The 18,052-nt window shown below is 46.5% G+C and overlaps 1 protein-coding gene across 5 annotated transcripts in view; it reads left to right on the top strand.

Moving 5' to 3' along the window:
• YWHAZ (tyrosine 3-monooxygenase/tryptophan 5-monooxygenase activation protein zeta) overlaps positions 1-4,152 on the top strand; it is a 36,914-nt gene extending 32,762 nt beyond the window's left edge. For all 5 annotated transcript variants that reach the window (XM_005306624.5, XM_024109432.3, XM_065582217.1 and 2 more), the window contains exons 4-6: positions 2,096-2,259; positions 2,346-2,441; positions 3,095-4,152. In XM_005306624.5, coding sequence (XP_005306681.1) covers positions 2,096-2,259; positions 2,346-2,441; positions 3,095-3,154 — 320 coding nt within the window. In that variant the 3' untranslated portion in view covers positions 3,155-4,152. The remainder of the gene's footprint in view (positions 1-2,095; positions 2,260-2,345; positions 2,442-3,094) is intronic.
• The last annotated feature ends 13,900 nt before the right edge of the window (positions 4,153-18,052 follow it).

Here is an 18,052-nt window from a genome sequence, read left to right as displayed (position 1 = left end):
CCACTGGGAACCAAGTAGCAGCACCAGAGTGAAGTGTCCAGATCTAGGAATTGTATTGTGATCCCATAAATTGGATTGCTTATTGTTTTAGAAACTACTTTTACCTATTTACTGTATCTACATAGATACAAACATGTAACAACCTAGTAGACATATTAGCAAGGGTAAGCAGTACCCCTATAGCAGTGGTTCCCAAACTGGGGTTCATGAAATGTTACAGGGGGTTCTCGGGGAAAAAATTCCCTAATGGCAGACGGAGGGCAGCACAGGGCCAGCAGCCCCTGGACTTCCAAGAGCTAAGCAGATCAAAGCAAGCCTATGTATCACACTGAGGAGATTTCAACTTCAAGACTCCTATAAGAAATGGAAAGGGAGGTAGATATTTTTTGCTATTTTTAAAATTAAATAGGCAGCTAGTATTGTTTTTAAAATTATTATGAAGAAGAAGTTTAAGCTTTGTTGTAACGTGCATTGTTTGTAGGGTAACCAGATGTCCCAATTTTATAGGAACTTTTGGGGTCTTTTTCTTATATAGGCTCCTGTTACCCCCCCCACCCCCGTCCCGATTTTTCACATTTGCTGTCTGGTCACCATAATTGTTTGCCTGGACTGCTCAAGACCTGAATGCTTGTGTAGGAGGAATTCTTTGAGTTGGCTTTTTAAATACCTTCATGCTGTTTCACATCTGATAATCCTTGATGAAACATAGGAGCCTTGTCTTATAACAGGCTTATTCAAAGTGATACAAGCTACGAAAGTGAGATCTTGGAATAGTATTGCCGTTTTCATAATGTAATAAAAATACTGTAATGATAAATAATAATAATAAATCATGTGTAAGCAGCATGTCATGAAAACAAATTTTGTATTTCCAAGATCATGGCTTTTATAATTTATACTTAGGCAAAGGAGAAAATCCCTGGAAATATTCATTTCTAGGAGGGGGTTTGCGAGACTTGACATTTTAGTGAAAGGGGTTCACAGGATGTTAAAATTTGGGAACCACTGCCCTATAGCTTAGTCTCTTAGTCCTTGAGGGTCCAAACACCTAGTTTGTCAGCTATTTTTTAAAAATACTGTAGAATTGTAGCAAGTCTAGCCAAAAAAAGGTTCTTTCTAATTCTAAATTTGTACCCTAACAGTTCATGGTAAAAAGAACAGGAGTACTTGTGGCACCTTAGAGACTAACAAATTTGTTAGAGCATAAGCTTTCGTGGACTACAGCCCACTTCTTCGGATGCATCCGAAGAAGTGGGCTGTAGTCCACGAAAGCTTATGCTCTAATAAATTTGTTAGTCTCTAAGGTGCCACAAGTACTCCTGTTCTTTTTGCGGATACAGACTAATACGGCTGCTACTCTGAAAACAGTTCATGGTAAGTGTCTTCTGCTTTGTTTGCAAACTATTCAGAACTGACTTTACATTGAACCCTAACTGAATAGTGTGTGGGTCCAGTGCAAAGGCACCAGAACAGTACCCAGAGACTAGCTGTCTTCCCTCAACAAAAAGAAGAGATTCCCCAAGTTACATATTAGTACCTGACAGTTATTTGTGTAGGAGAAATAGTTTCACAAAGCTTTATAAGCAATTGCAAATGGGCTTATAATGGTAAATGTGGGAGCAACATTAATATGCAATGCTGCCAGCCCTGTCTGTAATAAAAGGTAGATTTGGAATATTTTGCAGCATTAAAGAGACACAGTCAGATGAAATTGTAGCCTTATACGTATAGGTTAGATACTAGAATTCTTAAACTTATGCTAAACTTTTTGTGCCTTGCCTCTTCATTCTTTACTAAGTACTATAAAAATGCTGCAATGCTTGGGTGGCAAATTCAGCTTTACATATTGACCAGCTATCTCCATCAAGTTTTAATGCTTATTTTGGGCCAAACCTAATTTGGCCATGTTGCTTTGATAACTGGCTAATTCTGCAAAACTGTTTTTAAAACAGTACTATGCTGTGAAAATATTTGTAAAGCTAAGATCTCCTTATTAATGAGGAAACTAAACCCTACCATATTACTCATGTTAGTTACGTGATAAAAACATAAGTCTTGAACACAGCTGTGTAAATGCATGTTGTTTTTCTTGAAGGGATAGTGGAGCAGTCACAACAGGCGTATCAAGAAGCTTTTGAAATCAGTAAAAAGGAGATGCAACCAACACATCCAATCAGATTAGGCCTGGCTCTGAACTTCTCTGTGTTTTACTATGAGATTCTGAATTCTCCGGAGAAAGCCTGTTCCCTTGCAAAGACTGTAAGTTTTTTAAAAAGAATCAAAAGCTTAAATGTTTTATGTAACCTATATTATATGGGCAATAACTTTTTTTTTAAACCCTCTAGGCTTTTGATGAAGCCATTGCTGAACTTGATACATTAAGCGAAGAGTCCTACAAAGACAGCACGCTAATAATGCAATTACTGAGAGACAACTTGACAGTAAGTACCATTAAAACTTGCTTGTTAAGCAAGGAATTTTATTACATGTCACCATGAATAGAGCATTTTGTTCATTGCTTGACTCTAACTAAAGCATATGAGCAGTTAACTGGTGGCTACTATTTTATGCCTAACATGTACGTAAATCATGTTTGTTAGTAGCAAGTTGTAATACTCCTGAACTGAAATTTTGTTCACACTTTTGCCTCCCAAGGTCAGTTGACACAACTTAAGTACATCCACACACAGTCTTGAATGTGGGCCTGGTGAGAACTTAAGTCTAATTTTCCTCTTGGCCCTCAGTAGTAGGAAAGACGTCTGACTTCAAATTAAAGGTCTTAGGGGGAGGGATAATTCTGCCTGATCTGAATTTGAATTTGTTGCAGGCTTAATGCTACATGTTTCAGTGGGTTGCGGGGGGAGGGCTTGCTGACCAGCCAATAGTTAAACTCCGAGAGGAGCAGCAAACTCCCAATGACAAAGCCTTTAAGAAGTAATACCATTCAAGGTAGGAAGAGCTTACCCCTTGAAGAAAAGTAGAAATATTACTCATATCCTCTTACTAAATATTATGAGTAGAAGAAACCAGAATGGGAGTGGGTTTTCAGCATTCTTGCAAATGCAAACACTTTACTCCATTTTCTCTCAAACAGTTGTGGACATCGGATACCCAAGGAGATGAAGCTGAAGCAGGAGAAGGAGGGGAGAATTAACCAGCCTTCCAACTTTCGTCTGCCTCATTCTAAAATTTACACAGTAGACCATTTGTCATTCATGCTGTCCCACAAATAGTTTTTGTTTACGATTTATGACAGGTTTATGTTACTTCTATTTGGATTTCTATATTTCCCATGTGGTTTTATGTTTAATATTAGGGGAATAGAGCCAGTTAACATTTGGGGAATTTATCTGTTTTCATCTGAGGTGGCCAATATAGGGTTGTGAAATTTTTATACAAGTTTTACATGTTTGGCATAGTACTTTTGGTACACTGTGGCTTCCCACAAGGTGGCCAGGGTTAAACAACTTCCTATGTTGAGCAAAGAAAACTGTTTGAGTATTGGTCTGTCATGATGGGAAAAAAGGGATAATCAGTTGCAGCCACAGGTGTAGTTAGTGTGAATATTTCAAAGCTGAAGCATACCATGGCTGTGGGGGAACAGATGTCCCATGGATATTGCATGTCAAGCATGTGAAATCCTATGGAATATATAATCAAGTGTACATCTTTGATTGCAGCTGAAAAGCGTTCCTTAAGACAGTTTTGATCACCCAGTCAACTTTCTCTAGAGAAGGGCAGAAACGGTTCACATTCCATTATTTGTAAAGTTACCTGCTGTTGCTTTCATTATTTTTGCTACACATTTTATTTGTATTTAAATGGTTTAGGCAACCTAAGAACAAATGTACAAGTAAAGATGCAGTAAAAATGAAATGCTTGATATCCATAACTACACTGTATATTGAGCACAGCAGTAAAACAAAAACCCATGTATTTAACTTTTTTAGGTTTTTTGCTTTTGTGATTTTTTTGATACTTGCCTAACATGCATGTGCTGTAAAAATAGTTAACAGGGAAATAACTTGAGATGATGGCTAGCTTTGTTTAATGTCTTATGAAATTTTCATGAACAATCCAAGCATAACTGTTAAGAACATGTGTATTAAGTTGATGTAAGTGGAATAAAAGTTTTATGAATGGACTTTTCAACTACCTTCTCTGTAGCTTTCATGTAAATCTGTCTTCCTGCTCTGAATTTTTTAGAGTATCAATAGGGATTCTAGAGAAACTTCACTAAAACAAGAGGCATGGTGAAATATCTTCACTATTCAAATGTCAGTCTTCCCCTGATTAAATGATTCTCTGCATCCAGATTTTTGGTTCACTTTTCCACAGAAAATGAAGTAGCAAGATTAAGAGCTTGTCTTAACTATCTTGAAAGCTGAAACTACATACACCTCTACCCCGATATAATGCGGTCCCGTATAACGTGAATTCGGATATAACGCGGTAAAGCAGTGCGCCGGGGCTGCTTTACCTTGTATCCGAATTCGTGTTACCGCAAGCGGTTCCTCTGCAGCCTTCCCTGGCCCCTCCCTCCCCCCAAGCCCCACCTCACCTCCGCTCCATCTCCTCCCATGAGCGCACTGTAGCTCTGCTTCTCCTACCTTCCAGGCTTGCCGCACCAAACAGCGGATTGGCACGGCAAGCCTGGGAGGGAGGAGAAGTGGAGCTGTGGCATGCTCATGGGAGGAGGCAGAGCGGAGGTGAGCTGGGGCAGAGGGGGGCCGCAGCAAGTAAGGGGGGGGCACAGAGGAACCACTCCCTGCCCCGCCTCACCTCCGCGCCGCTGCCTCCTCCCACGAGCATGCCGCTCAGTTCCACTTCTCCCTCCCAGGCTTGCCGTGCCAAGCAGCTGATTGGCGCAGCAAGCCTAGGAGAGGGGGAGAAGCGGAGCTGCAGCACACTCGTGGCAGGAGGTGGAATGGAGGCGAACTGGGGCGGCTGGGGTCCCAAGGAGGGCTGCAGCAAGTAACGGGGGGCGTGCAGAGGAACCGCTTCCCATTCCAGCTTATCTCCATCTCCTCCCCTGAGCGCTCCCCTGCTTTCCCCCCCCCCCCCCCCCCACGCTAGCTTGCCGGGCCAAACAGCTGATTGGCATGGCAAGCCTGCAAGGGAGGGAGAAGCAGAGCGGTGGTGGTGCGCTCAGGGAGGAGGCAGAGGTGAGCTGGGCAGGGAGCTGTTCCTCTCCCTACCCTGATATAACGTATATAACCTATAACACAATGAGATTTTTTGGCTCCTGAGGACCACGTTATATCAGGGTAGAGGTGTAAATGCTAAAGTATATAATACACACTTGAAGGGGTTGGGGCTGCAGAAGGCTTGTGAGTGTCCAGATGGTACGCCCATAAAGGCATTTAAAGCCATGGAAGAGAATATTACAAAAGTGCAACCAATACAGAAAAGACCTGGGGGAGTGGGGACACTGTCTTCCAGACCCAAACATTCCATGTGCACCAGGGCATGACCAGAACTGATCTTTGGAGCAGATCCAGAATCTGACCATTGCATTGAATCCCTCCCTCCATTTGCTTTTGTGTTCTCACTCTTAAATGGAGCTTGGAGAGTCTTGACAATTACTCTGAACCCTCAGAGCACTTTACTATTTGATTCTGGGAAAGGATCTGGAGTCTAATTCTTTCTCTTCCTTCCCCTAGCATAAGCCCCCTGTAAGAGCTGCATTGACAGCATATCTCTGGCAAGTACCTTCAGGGATGTCAGTCTGAACTTGACATAATTGAGACAGGAGGAGCTTCTCTTGATCCTCATTTGCTGTTCCACTGAGGACAGAAACAATATTAATTTCATTTCTAATGTTCTGTGGAATTATAGAATAAATGAAAATATTTTAGAATGAAGCTGGGTAAAAACTAAAATCAAATGGGGATAAAAACTACACTACGCAGAACTCAACAGTACTGTATCTGTAAGCACAGCGTAACTTGCTATTTATATCCACTTTTTGTAGCATTTTTGACACCAAATAATGGATGCCTCACTGTGGTAGAAACAGTGAGATCTTGAAGGATGAAGTGAACTGAGTTGCTAGATTAGACATATACTTTCCAGCTCAGCTGTCTTTCCAGAATATACTGGATTTTATCAAATGACAGAGCCTATGTAGAAGTATCCTCCCCTGTTTTTCCCTCCTCTTACAAATTACTCTTATATCCTAGTCAACTGAATAGCAAATTCAAAATGGCCTGAGAAATCTCTAGAAATAGCTGAGACCCACACCCAACAGTATAACAAACACAACTAATGGAAGAGGGTGGGGAGGGATAATCTCCATGTTAAATTTATAAATGTTATGAGTATCTAGGCTCACAGGTTAAGAATCTACTTTTTCTGATTAGGTTCAGAACGAAATCATACAAATCTATGATGAATTCAAAGGTGGGAGAATGCAAATGAGAGCAAATAGCAGGGGAAAGTAAGTGTGAACAAAGTCCCTTATTAAAAGGAAAAGCTGACAAATCACCCAAGATCACTGCCAAGAGAACTTACTACAATTCCATTCTTTTCTGTAGCATTATGACTAACTGTATAAAAAACAAATACCTGTCTAAAGGAAAAGGCAGTAATTGGTTAAGCTTCCTGCCGTGACTAAATAAAGGGCCCAATTCTATCCTGAAATCCAAGTGTAAATTGAGCTGTCTGGCAGATGGTGGCTAATACATTAAGAGGACTTTCGAAACCACTTTCTTAACAATGAACCAAGGATAGGTATTTGTAGTATGTGGTCGCTCTATTTCTGAGCAGGAATCCACTTTTGATGAAGACAGTGTGAAAGCAGTAGAATTCAACATCAGAGTTGCATGGGTTTTTTTGTTTGTTTCTTCCCCCCATCTACAAATAGAATTAATTTAGACTTTGAAATAGTTTGTTGATGTTTTTTTATCTAACCCTGCATCAAACTTTCAAAGGAGAGTTGCCGCTTCCTGTTAAATGTAAGTAGAATGCTAAACTAGTAAGTCCTGCAGTTTCTTGTTTAATGTTCTAGTTACAAGCAACTTAGAATGAGACCATTTTATCATTTAGGAAATACAGTATAAATATTCCTGGTTTTATATAATGGTTTTCATCCATAGATCTCAAAGAGCTTTATAAAAGAGTTCATTATCCTTAGGAAATTGTATCCAGTGTTTTTAGATGTGAAATTATTTTCTAAATATCTTTAGCACAGATTGCTCATCCTGGAGTCTTGATCCCCACCCCAACTCTTGATGCTGGAGTTCTCCACAGCACTCGATTAAAAATCTAATTGCTTTTATGGAATGAGTCTCCTGCCTGTTGGTGCAAGTAAATTCTAACACCAATCTAAGGCTCTTTTCTTATTTAGCTATTTAATTTTTTATTTGAACTGCATATTGCCTAATTAGAACAGTAATTTGCAAGGGTGCTTGTGTTACAAGCAGAACACATGCAGCTACAGCATCCAGGAATCCAGAATCCCATTAGCTGGATGTTATGTTGTGTAAGCAGAGGAACATGGTGAAGAAAGGTCCCCAAACATTTGGGCATGGAGAAGACAGTGGAAGGGGAGAATTGTCTACAAAAAGAGGTGTGTTAACTACATGTTATGGTGAAGGCTGTACAACTAATAGGATGCTTAAATTACAGATGGGACAACTCAATTTAAATAAAGTAATTATAAAGTTAATCATGGAACAAGGTGCTTAAATGAAGTTGAATCATTGCAATGAAGATAGTACAGGCTGGACTGGCCATTCATCAGCAACAGTTTGAGACTGACTGGGGCTGGAGAAAGATTCCTACAATGGCAATAGGCACATTAAAGGATCTCTCTCTTCTAAGAAAAGAATCTGGTTAAGTTCCTTTCTGCATCAGCTCTCAGTACCTGCTTATCAGAAGCTCATCTTTAAGCTAGCCAGTGGCATCTCCCCATAGCCCCTCTTGCCTTGGATTTCAGAATCCTCCCAAGTAGGAAGATGTGGCTACTGTAAGAGGAAAATTACTTCTGGAGAGCTGACACCTCTTGGTTGGGTGCATCTCCCTGTTTGCAATAATTCTTAGTCCCTTGTGACAAATTTCCTTCATGTTAACGTGACCAGCTTCTGAATAATAGGGAAGGTGTTCTTCTAGTATGGCCAAGGGTTGGAAATCAGGAGACCTATGCTCTCTTCCCAGCTCTCTTGTAGATTTTTTTTTTTCTGTGACCTTAGTTGGCCTGATTTTTCAGAAGTGTTCAGCATTCTCCGCTTTAACTGATATCAGTGAGAGATGTAGGTGCCCTACACCCTTTGAAAATCTGGTCATGTAAGCTGTTTTTTCTAAAAAGGTGCGTTCACCTACCATACTCAATGTGAGATTAATTTTTCCAAAATACTTTGAAATTCTTGTATGGAAGTTGCTGGAAGTGTAAAATATTTTGAACAGTAGTAGAAACTGTGTAAAGCAGTACTGTTCGAGCAAGTGCTCAAAGCCTTCAAATTTGCCTTCTACTAAGTGAGATAGAGTAGGGCAGATGAAAGGTATTTCCTCATTCTCCCTATCCCACTGCTTAGATGGAAAGTAGTAAGAAGTCTCAGGTGCAAGTGCTGACTTTGAGTAACACTTAAGTAAGGTGCTCCACTAGTCATGAACCATGCAGTGAATGGGCTGAGTGTCAATAACCATAGCAACTAAGTGCTATTGAAGTATTTTAGGAGCACAAATTACATATTGCTACATCACTGGAAAACAAAATCATTCAGAAATCTAAACTAAACCAGATATGCCTTGCACTGTATGCGAAGGCCCCCAAACTCTGCTTCTACCAGGTTATCAAAGGGTCAGAGTCCCAAAAGTCAGAAGAATCTGCTGGAAACCTTGTCTCTAGTCCTGCAAACTTCAGTCCTCACAGCTGAAAGCAAAAGCATCCTTCCCAGCTGGGATCTAAAGTAAGAGGTCTTGTGTCAGGTAAGCAAGACTCTTACCAACATTTTACATTGTCATCAATACTTTGAATTGCGCCCAGTAGTGTTATGTGCACAGAGCAATCTACCCTATTCATTAGACAGACCACTGTTTTTCATCAGTTGAAGCCTGTTGGTCTTCAGAGGTTGCCCAAAGTAGAAAGCACTATAGTAGTCTAGACTGGAGGTGACAAAACTGTGGTAGACTATGAAGGTCTGCACTCAGCAGAATGGTCACAGCCGCTGCATGGTCTAGTGTCCTCCTGGCAATTGAATTGCAAATTTACTTGACATGAAGTAAGTTTGACTCAATTATATTAGGTGCCTATATAGCTAATTTAAAACTAGAGGGAAACTGGCAACTTCACAGATTACGTTCCCAAGAGAGAAGCAGCAAGAGTCTAAACAGCTGGAAAAGGAAGGCTGTGTGACGTTCCGGTTGAGATGTAACACACACAAGCAGCTGCTTTTGGTGTCAGCCCTCAAGGAATTCCATTTTACTAAACCCTTCCCTAGAACTGTGACAAATGGGTCTGCTTTTATGAAAATGTTTCGTAGGCCTTTTCTATAGAACTGTTCTTTTAAAAAAATAGAGAGAGAGAGAGAGAAAGTAACTGGGAATTCAGTTCTTTGTGCAACTGCTTAGACTGGGTGGCCAAGCTTGTCAGGGAAACCCTCAGTTATTGCAGGCCCGTAGTGGCTGAAAGTAGCTTTTCCTGGAGAGAGTGGGAGCTGGCAGCTACTGAGGCCCTATACTGAAGTCCTCTGTTAGAACAATGATGGAGAGCTGCAGTCTGGCACAGACCCTATTGCGCTCTGGGATTCACAGGCGAAAGGGAGGGAGATACAGAGATTCCAAGGGCAGAGTCGAATATACTACATTCTGAATTCCCTGTCCAACAAGAGGAGACCCTTACAACCCTGCCAAAAAATGCTTGAAAACTAGTCACACTGGAAGCGTTTTAATACCAGGGAAGGCCTCTCCCCTTTTACTGCCCCTTTTATGTCTATGATCACCTTTTCTTTTTGCATTTTTCCTGCGTAAGTGGAGTTGTATCCCCCTGAAACAGCCTAACAATCTACACAATGCTTCCTGGGAGGAAATGATGTTTCTAGTGGGAGGGACTTCCATTCATTCTTCCTGCCTCATTCTTTTTTCATCTTGGTTTTCCTCTTTTTCCACTGTTTCCCTGCTCCATTCTTCCCTTTCTAATCTGTTTCATGTCCTGTAGCCCTACACAGCTCTCTAAAATTTGCAACATTTCACCCCAGAAGGAGCTACGTTTCAGTGATGGGCAAAGTAATTTCTGTACATTTAAAGCATTTGTTTATAAAGCATCTATCAGTATAGCAGATCTCCCAGCAGTTTCACGTGACTGTCCTGCTTTGATCCACAAAAAACTGTCATGTGGGGCTGGCTGGGCTTGGCTTTCCACTCTAGCCAGAGGTGGACAGGCCAATCTTGAGCAGTGCTGACACCTCAGGTTGCAACACCTAGAGCAGGCAGCCACACTCAGCCAGTCCCATGGGACAGGAGCCGTAGGAGCTGCCTCCGCAAGGAAAGTGCGGGACAGGCTCACTCTGCAACTTCCTCCATGACTTCCCCCCAACCCCTGCAGGGGCAGGACCCACCCATCCTGCATTAGCTACTTTAAATGTTGAGAAGTATGCTGTAGAATCCAGGCACCAGCTACGTAAAATCACAGAACTCCACACTGGAACAGACCTCTGAGAGTCGTTAGTCCACCCCTTCCAACACCATGGCCCCAGTCCTACAATTTCTTGCTCATAGGCAGACTGGTGAGCTCTGGATGACTTCAGTGCAACTGCAGCTGTTTGCATACAAGAAGTTGCAAAATCAGGTCCCAAGTTTTCCAAGTGCTTTGGGATCCTTTGGAGGGGGAGGGGGGCAGAGGGAGGCAATATGTAAACATAAATAGTTATCACATTGAAATTATACTATTCATAGTTTAGTGTCAAATTCCACTTGGTTAAGTTCTCTGAATGTCAGTTTTACTATTTAAACATGTTCTGAGCTGGAGTCATAGTTTCTGGCTGTATTGCAGATACCCACAATGAGACCCTTGAGAGAAAAGGAGGAACTCTTTCCCCCCCCCCCCACCTAATCTAACATAGGGTTACCATACGTCCAGATTTTCCCGGACATGTCCGGCTTTTTGGACTCCAAATCCCCGTCCGGGGGGAAATCCCAAAAAGCCGGACATGTCCGGGAAAATCGGACATCTGGCCGGGAGCTCGGGGGCCTGGCCGGCGGTGCTCGGGGGGGCCCGGGGCCGGGCGGCTCGGCCGGCGGCTCGGGTGCCGGGCCGGGGGCTCGGCCGGCGGTGCTCGGGGGGGGGGCCCGGGGCCGGGCGGCTCGGCCGGCGGTGCTCGGGGGGGGGGGCCCGGGCGGCTCGGCCGGCGGTGCTCGGGGGGGGGCCCGGGGCCGGGCGGCACGGCCGGCGGTGCCGGGGGGGGGCCCGGGGCCGGGCGGCTCGGCCGGCGGTGCTCGGGGGGGGGCCCGGGGCCGGGCGGCTCGGCCGGCGGCTCGGGTGCCGGGTGCCGGGCCGGGGGGCTCGGCCGGCGGTGCTCGGGGGGGGGCCCGGGGCCGGGCGGCTCGGCCGGCGGCTCGGGTGCCGGGTGCCGGGCCGGGGGCTCGGCCGGCGGTGCTGGGGGGGCCCGGTGCCGGACCGGACCGGGCCGGGGGGCTCGGCCGGCGGCTCAGGTGCCGGGCCGGGTGCCGGCGGTGCTCGGGGGGGCCCGGTGCCGGGCCGGGCCGGGGGGCTCAGCCGGCGGCTCGTGTGCCGGGTGCCGGCGGTGCTTGGGGGGGCCGGGTGCCGGGCCGGGAGCTCGGCCGGCGGTGCCGGGCCGGGCCGGGCCGGGGGCTCGGGGGACGGGCTGGGGACCTGCGGTGCCGGGGGTGGGCCGCGCCTCCTCCCCCCCCCCACACACACACACACACACCCCCTCACACACACACACCCCCTTACCTGCTTCAGGCTTCCCGCGACTCAAATGTTCGTGGGAAGCAGGGGAGGGGGCGGAGACTTTGGGGAGGGGGCGGGGTTGGGGCGGGGCTGGGGGCGGGGCTGGGGCCCCTTTAAAGTGTCCTCCTTTTGGAGGCACTAAATATGGTAACCCTATCTAACAGCTATTTTTTAAAGAGACTCATTGAAGTTTAACCCTTTGGGACTGGGTAGTTAAGCTGCCTTGCTGCTATTGCTAAATGGTTAAGCACTAGTATGTTTAATTCCGGCTCATACTGCCAAAAGGAACTGGAGAATCTTGTCTAAGTAGATAGGTAGTATTGCCCATAAAGTTCCAGCAACCCTTTTTCGTAAATGAGACTTCTTCCACTTAAAGGCTTTGACATATCATTGGCCCAGATTGCAGTTATGCTGCACACTATATCCTCCCATTGCCCTTCTGCTGCTTCTCTCTGCCTCTTTCCTTCCCATTCTACTATCCCTTTCTCCCCACCCATGTCATCTCACCTTGTATTCTCTTCTTCTTCTCATTTCCTTTATTGGCCATTTTCTGTTTCTCAGGGTATGTCTACACTACGAAATTAGGTGGATTTAATATGTCAATTTTTTAGAAATCGATTTGATACAGTTGATTGTGTGTGTCCCTATTAAGTCAGCGGAGTGCATCCACAGTACTGAGGCTAGCGGCGACGTTCGGAGCGTTGCACTGTGGGTAGCTATCCCACAGTTCCCGCAGTCTCCGCCACCCATTGGAATTCTGGGTTGAGCTCCCAATGCCTGAAGGGGCAAAAACATTGTCACAGGTGGTTCTGGGTACATGTCAGCCCCCCCCCCCTCCGTGAAAGCAATGGCAAAAAATCGTTTCTCACCTTTTATCCTGGGTTACCCGTGCAGACGACAAACCATGGCAAGCATGGAGCCCGCTCAGCTCACTGTCACCATACGTCTCCTGGGTGCTGCTGACAGACGCAGTACTGCAGTGCTACACAGCAGCAGCTCCTTGCCTTTGCAAGTTAGCAAAGACGGTTAGCAGCCCTATTGTACTGTCTGCTGCTGTCTCCTGGTGCCTCCTGGCCGGCCTCGGTGAGGTCGCTCGAGGACTCCTGGGCAGACATGGGTGCTCCTGGCCGGCCTCGGTGAGGTCCGTCGGGGGCGCCTGGACATAAATGGGAGTGACTCCAGGTCATTCCCTTCTTTAAGTTTCGTCTAATGGAGATTCAGTCCTGCCTGGAATATCAGGCAAGCCTACCAAAGAACCAGAGAGGCAAACGGCTGCTCCGGGTCAGAGCCCCAGACATCCCGCTTCTATGATGAGCTGCATGCCATTGTAGGGGGTGCCCCTACAACTACTTCACCCCTCCCAGGCTACCTTGGCAGTTATCCCATTTGTGTGATGAATTAATAAAGAATGAATGAATTTGAAACAATGACTTTATTGCCTCTGCAAGAGGAGATCAAATGGGGAAGGGGAGGGGAGAGTGGTTGTCTTACAGGGAAGTAGAGTGAACCACCATTCTGCACTTGCTCAGCCTACAGTTGAACTGCTCCTTACTACTGTCCAGGATTCATGAGTCATGGGAGAAAGGGGTAGGCATGACTGCGCAGTGCTGCCAACTGGGAGAGCAGCCTGAGGCAGAAGCCTCCAGCTGGCATGATATTCTAGGCAGGACTGACTCTCCATGAGATGAAACTTAAAGAAAAGAATGACCTGGAGTCATTCCCATTTTTGTCCATGCGTCCCCGACCGACCTCACCGAGGTTAGCCAGGAGCACCCACGGGACGATGACGATGGCTAGCAGTCGTATTGTACCATCTGCCATCCGCAGGGCAAGGCAAGTGTGTAGCACTGCAGTACCGCGTCTGCCAGCAGCACCCAGGAGACATACAGAGACAGTGAGCTGAGTGGGCTCCATGCTTGCCGTGATATGTTGTCTGCACGGGTAACCCAGGAAAAAAGGCGAGAAACTTTTTTGCCGTTGCTTTCATGGAAGGGGTGGGGGCTGACAACATATACCCAGAACCACCCGTGACAATATTTTTGCCCCATCAGGCATTAGGAGCGCAACCCAGAATTCCAATGGGTGGCGGAGACTGCGGGAACAGTACAGTAAGCCAACCCTGTAAGCCATGTCATCAGTCGCCCATTCCTCAGTGAGAGCAACGGCTGAGAATCGTTTCGTGCCTTTTTTCCATGCAGACGCCATACCACGGCAAGCATGGAGCCCGCTCAGATCACCACGGCAGTTATGAGCACTGTAAATACCACGCGCATTATCCTGCAGTATATGCAGCACCAGAACCTGCAAAAGCAGGCGAGGAGGCGACGGCAACACGGTGACAAGAGTGATGAGGACATGGACACAGACTTCTCTCAAAGCACAGGCCCCGGCAGTTTGGCCATCCTGGTGGCAGTGGGGCAGGCTCATGCCATGGAACGCCGATTCTGGCCCCAAGAAACAAGCACAGACTGGTGAGACCGCATAGTGTTGCAGGTCTGGGATGATTCACAGTGGCTGCGAAACTTTCGCATGTGTAAGGGCACTTTCATGGAACTTTGTGATTTGCTTTCCCCTGTCCGGAAGCGCAAGAATACCAAGATGAGAGCAGCCCTCCCAGTTGAGAAGCGAGTGGTGATAGCCCTTTGGAAGCTTGCAACGCCAGACAGCTACCGGTCAGTCGGGAATCAATTTGGAGTGGGCAAATCTACTGTGGGGGCTGCTGTGATCCAAGTAGCCAAGGTGATCACTGAGCTGCTGCTGTCAATGGTAGTGACTCTGGGAAATGTGCAGGTCATAGTAGATGGCTTTGCTGTAATGGGATTCCCTGCAGTGGGATTCCTGGTGGGGTGATAGACGGAACGCATATGCTATCTTGGCACCGGACCACCAAGGCAGCCAGTACATAAACCGAAAGGGGTACTTTTCAGTGGTGCTGCAAGCACTGGTGGATCACAAGGGACGTTTCACCAACATCAACATGGGATGGCCGGGAAAGGTACATGACGCTCGCATCTTCAGGAACTCAGGTCTGTTTGAACAGCTGGAGAAAGGGACTTACTTTCCAGACCAGCAAATAACCACTGGGGATGTTGAAATGCTTATAGTTATCCTTGGGGACCCAGCCTACCCCTCATGAAGCAATACACAGGCACCCTGGACAGTAGTCAGGAGCTGTTCAACTATAGGCTGAGCAAGTGCAGAATGGTGGTAGAATGTGTCTTTGGATGTTTAAAAGCACGCTGGTGCAGTTTACTGACTCAGACCTCAGCGAAACCAATATTCCCATCATTATTACTGCTTGCTGTGTGCTCCACAATATCTGTGAGAGTAAGGGAGAGACGTTTATGGCGGCGTGGGAGGTTGAGGCAAATCGCCTGGCAGCTGATTACGCGCAGCCAGACACCAGGGCGGTTAGAAGAGCGCAGCAGGGCACACTGCGCATCAGAGAAGCTTTGAAAACCAGTTTCATGACTGGCCAGGCTATGGTGTGAAAGTTCTGTTTGTTTCTCCTTGATGAAAATCCGCCCCCTTGGTTCACTCTACTTCCCTGTAAGCCAAATGCCCTCCCCTCCCCCCTTTGATCACCATTTGCAGAGGCAATAAAGTATTTGCTGTTTCAAATTCATACATTCTTTATTAATTCGTCACACAAATGGGGGGATAACTGCCAAGGTAGCCCGGGAGGGCTGGGGGAGGAGGGAAGGACAAGGCCACACTGCACTTCAAAACTTATTTATTGAATGCCAGCTTTCTGTTGCTTGGGCAGTCCTCTGGGGTTGAGTGGTTGGGTACCCAGAGGCCCACCCACTGCGTTCTTGGGCATCTGGGTGAGGAGGCTATGGAACTTGGGGAGGAGGGCAGTTGGTTACACAGGGGCTGCAGTGGCGGTCTGTGCTCCTGCTGCCTGTCCTGCACCTCAGCAATACGCTGGAGAATATCAGTTTGATCCTCCAGTAGCCTGAGCATTGCTTCCTGCCTCCTTTCATCATGCTGACGCCACCTATCATCTTGATCCCGCCACCTGTCCTTGCGTTCATTTTGTGCTTTCCTGCACTCTGACATTGTCTGCCTCCACGCATTCTGCTGGGCTCTTTCAGTGTGGGAGGACTACATGAGCTCAGAGAACATTTCATAATGAGTGCATTTTTTTTCTCCTTCTAAACTTCGCTAGCCTTTGGGATGGAGATGATATGGGGAACGTTGAAACATTTGCAGCTGAGGGAGGGAAAAAAAGGGAGAATAGTATTTAAAAAGACACATTTTAGAGAACAATAGGTAGACTCTTTCATGGTGAACCAAGCTGTTAACATTACATAGCACGTGTGCTTTCTTTACAAGGTCACATTTTGCCTCTTATATTGAGGGCCTGCTGGTTTGGTGTGAGAGATCACACATGCAAGGACGGCGGGCAAAAGAATTCAGCTTGCAGGCAAACATGGTAAGCTACAGTCTTTTGGCTTCTTTAACCTTCATAACATGTGGGAATGGTTTCAAACAGCAGCTCCCTCATGTCCCATACCAAGCCCTCGTTGGGTTGGCCATTTAAAAGGAGGGGCTGCGGTTTTTGGGTTAACTTGCAGCACAAACCCAACTAAACCCCTCCACCCTATCCTATTCTCTGCGATGATTGCTTCACCCCTCCCCCCACCACGTGGCGCACAGTGGGGATTATTTCTGTTCAGCCACAGGCAAACAACCCAGCAGAAACGGCCACCTCTGAATGTCCCCTTAATAAAATTCCTCTGTTTCAACCAGGTGACCATGAATGATATCACTCTCCTGAGGATAACACAGAGAGATAAAGAATGGATGTTGCTTGAATGCCAGCAAACACTGGGACCATACGCTGCCAGGCTTTGTTATGCAATGATTCCAGACTACGTGCTACTGGCCTGGCGTGGTAATGGAAGACGGAATAAGGCTGCCCTCCCCAGAAACCTTTTGCAAAGGCTTTGGGAATACATCCAGGAGAGTTTCATTGAGATGTCCCTGGAGGATTTACACTCCATCCCCATACATGTTAACAGACTTTTCTAGTAGCTGTACTGGCCGCAAATGCATCCCAAGTCTTCAGGGCAAATTAATCATTAAACATGCTTGCTTTCAAACCATGTACAATATTTACGAAGGTACACTCACCAGAGGTCCCTTCTCCGCCTTCTAGGTCCGGGAGCCCGCCTTCGGTGGGTTGGGAGAGTACTACATTCAGGGTGAAAAACAGTTCCTGGCTGTTGGGGAAAATGGTTTCTCCGCTTGCTTGCTGTGTGCTATCTTCAACCTCCTCCTCCTCCTCATCTTCCTCATCCCCAAAATCCGCATCCCTGTTGCGTGAGAATCCATTGACTGAGTCCACACACAGGGCTGGGGTAGTTGTAGGGGCACCCCCTAGACTGGCATGCAGCTCATCATAGAAGCGGCATGTCTGGGGCTCTGACCTGGAGCGTCCGTTTGCCTCTCTGGTTCTTTGGCAGGCTTGCCTCAGCTCCTTAAGTTTCATGCAGCACTGCTGAGGGTCTCTGTTATAGCCTCTGTCCTTCATGCCCTTGGAGATTTTTTCAAATGTTTTGGCATTTCGTCTTTTAGAACGGAGTTCTGATAGCACGAATTCATCTCCCCATACAGCGATCAGATCCATTACCTCCTGTTTGGTCCATGCTGGAGCTCTTTTGCAATTCTGGGACTCCATCACGGTTACCTGTGCTGATGAGCTCTGCATGGTCACCTGTGCTGATCAGCTTGCCACAGTGGCCAAACAGGAAATGAAATTCAAAAGTTCACGGGGCTTTTCCTGTCTACCTGGCCAGTGCATCTGAGTTGAGAGTGCTGTCCAAAGTGGTCACAATGGAGCACTCTGGGATAGCTCCCGGAGGCCAATACCATCGAATGGCATCCACACTACCCCAAATGGGACCCCAGCAGGTCGATTTCAGCGCTAATCCCCTCGTCAGGGAGGAGTACAGAAATTGATTTTAAGAGCCCTTTAAGTCGACAAAAATGGCTTCATTGTGTGGACGGGTGCAGGGTTAAATCGATCTAACACTGCTAAATTCAACCTCAACTCGTAGTGTAGACCAGGGCTGAGTGTATTCTGCTTCGTGTACCTGATGCTGAGTCAGCTTTTCAAACAGCTGTGACCCTTCT

The sequence above is a fragment of the Chrysemys picta genome, chromosome 2, assembly GCF_011386835.1.
Source record: "Chrysemys picta bellii isolate R12L10 chromosome 2, ASM1138683v2, whole genome shotgun sequence".
NCBI classification, from domain to species: domain Eukaryota; kingdom Metazoa; phylum Chordata; order Testudines; family Emydidae; genus Chrysemys; species Chrysemys picta.
This window is presented reverse-complemented; position numbering and strand designations above follow the sequence as displayed.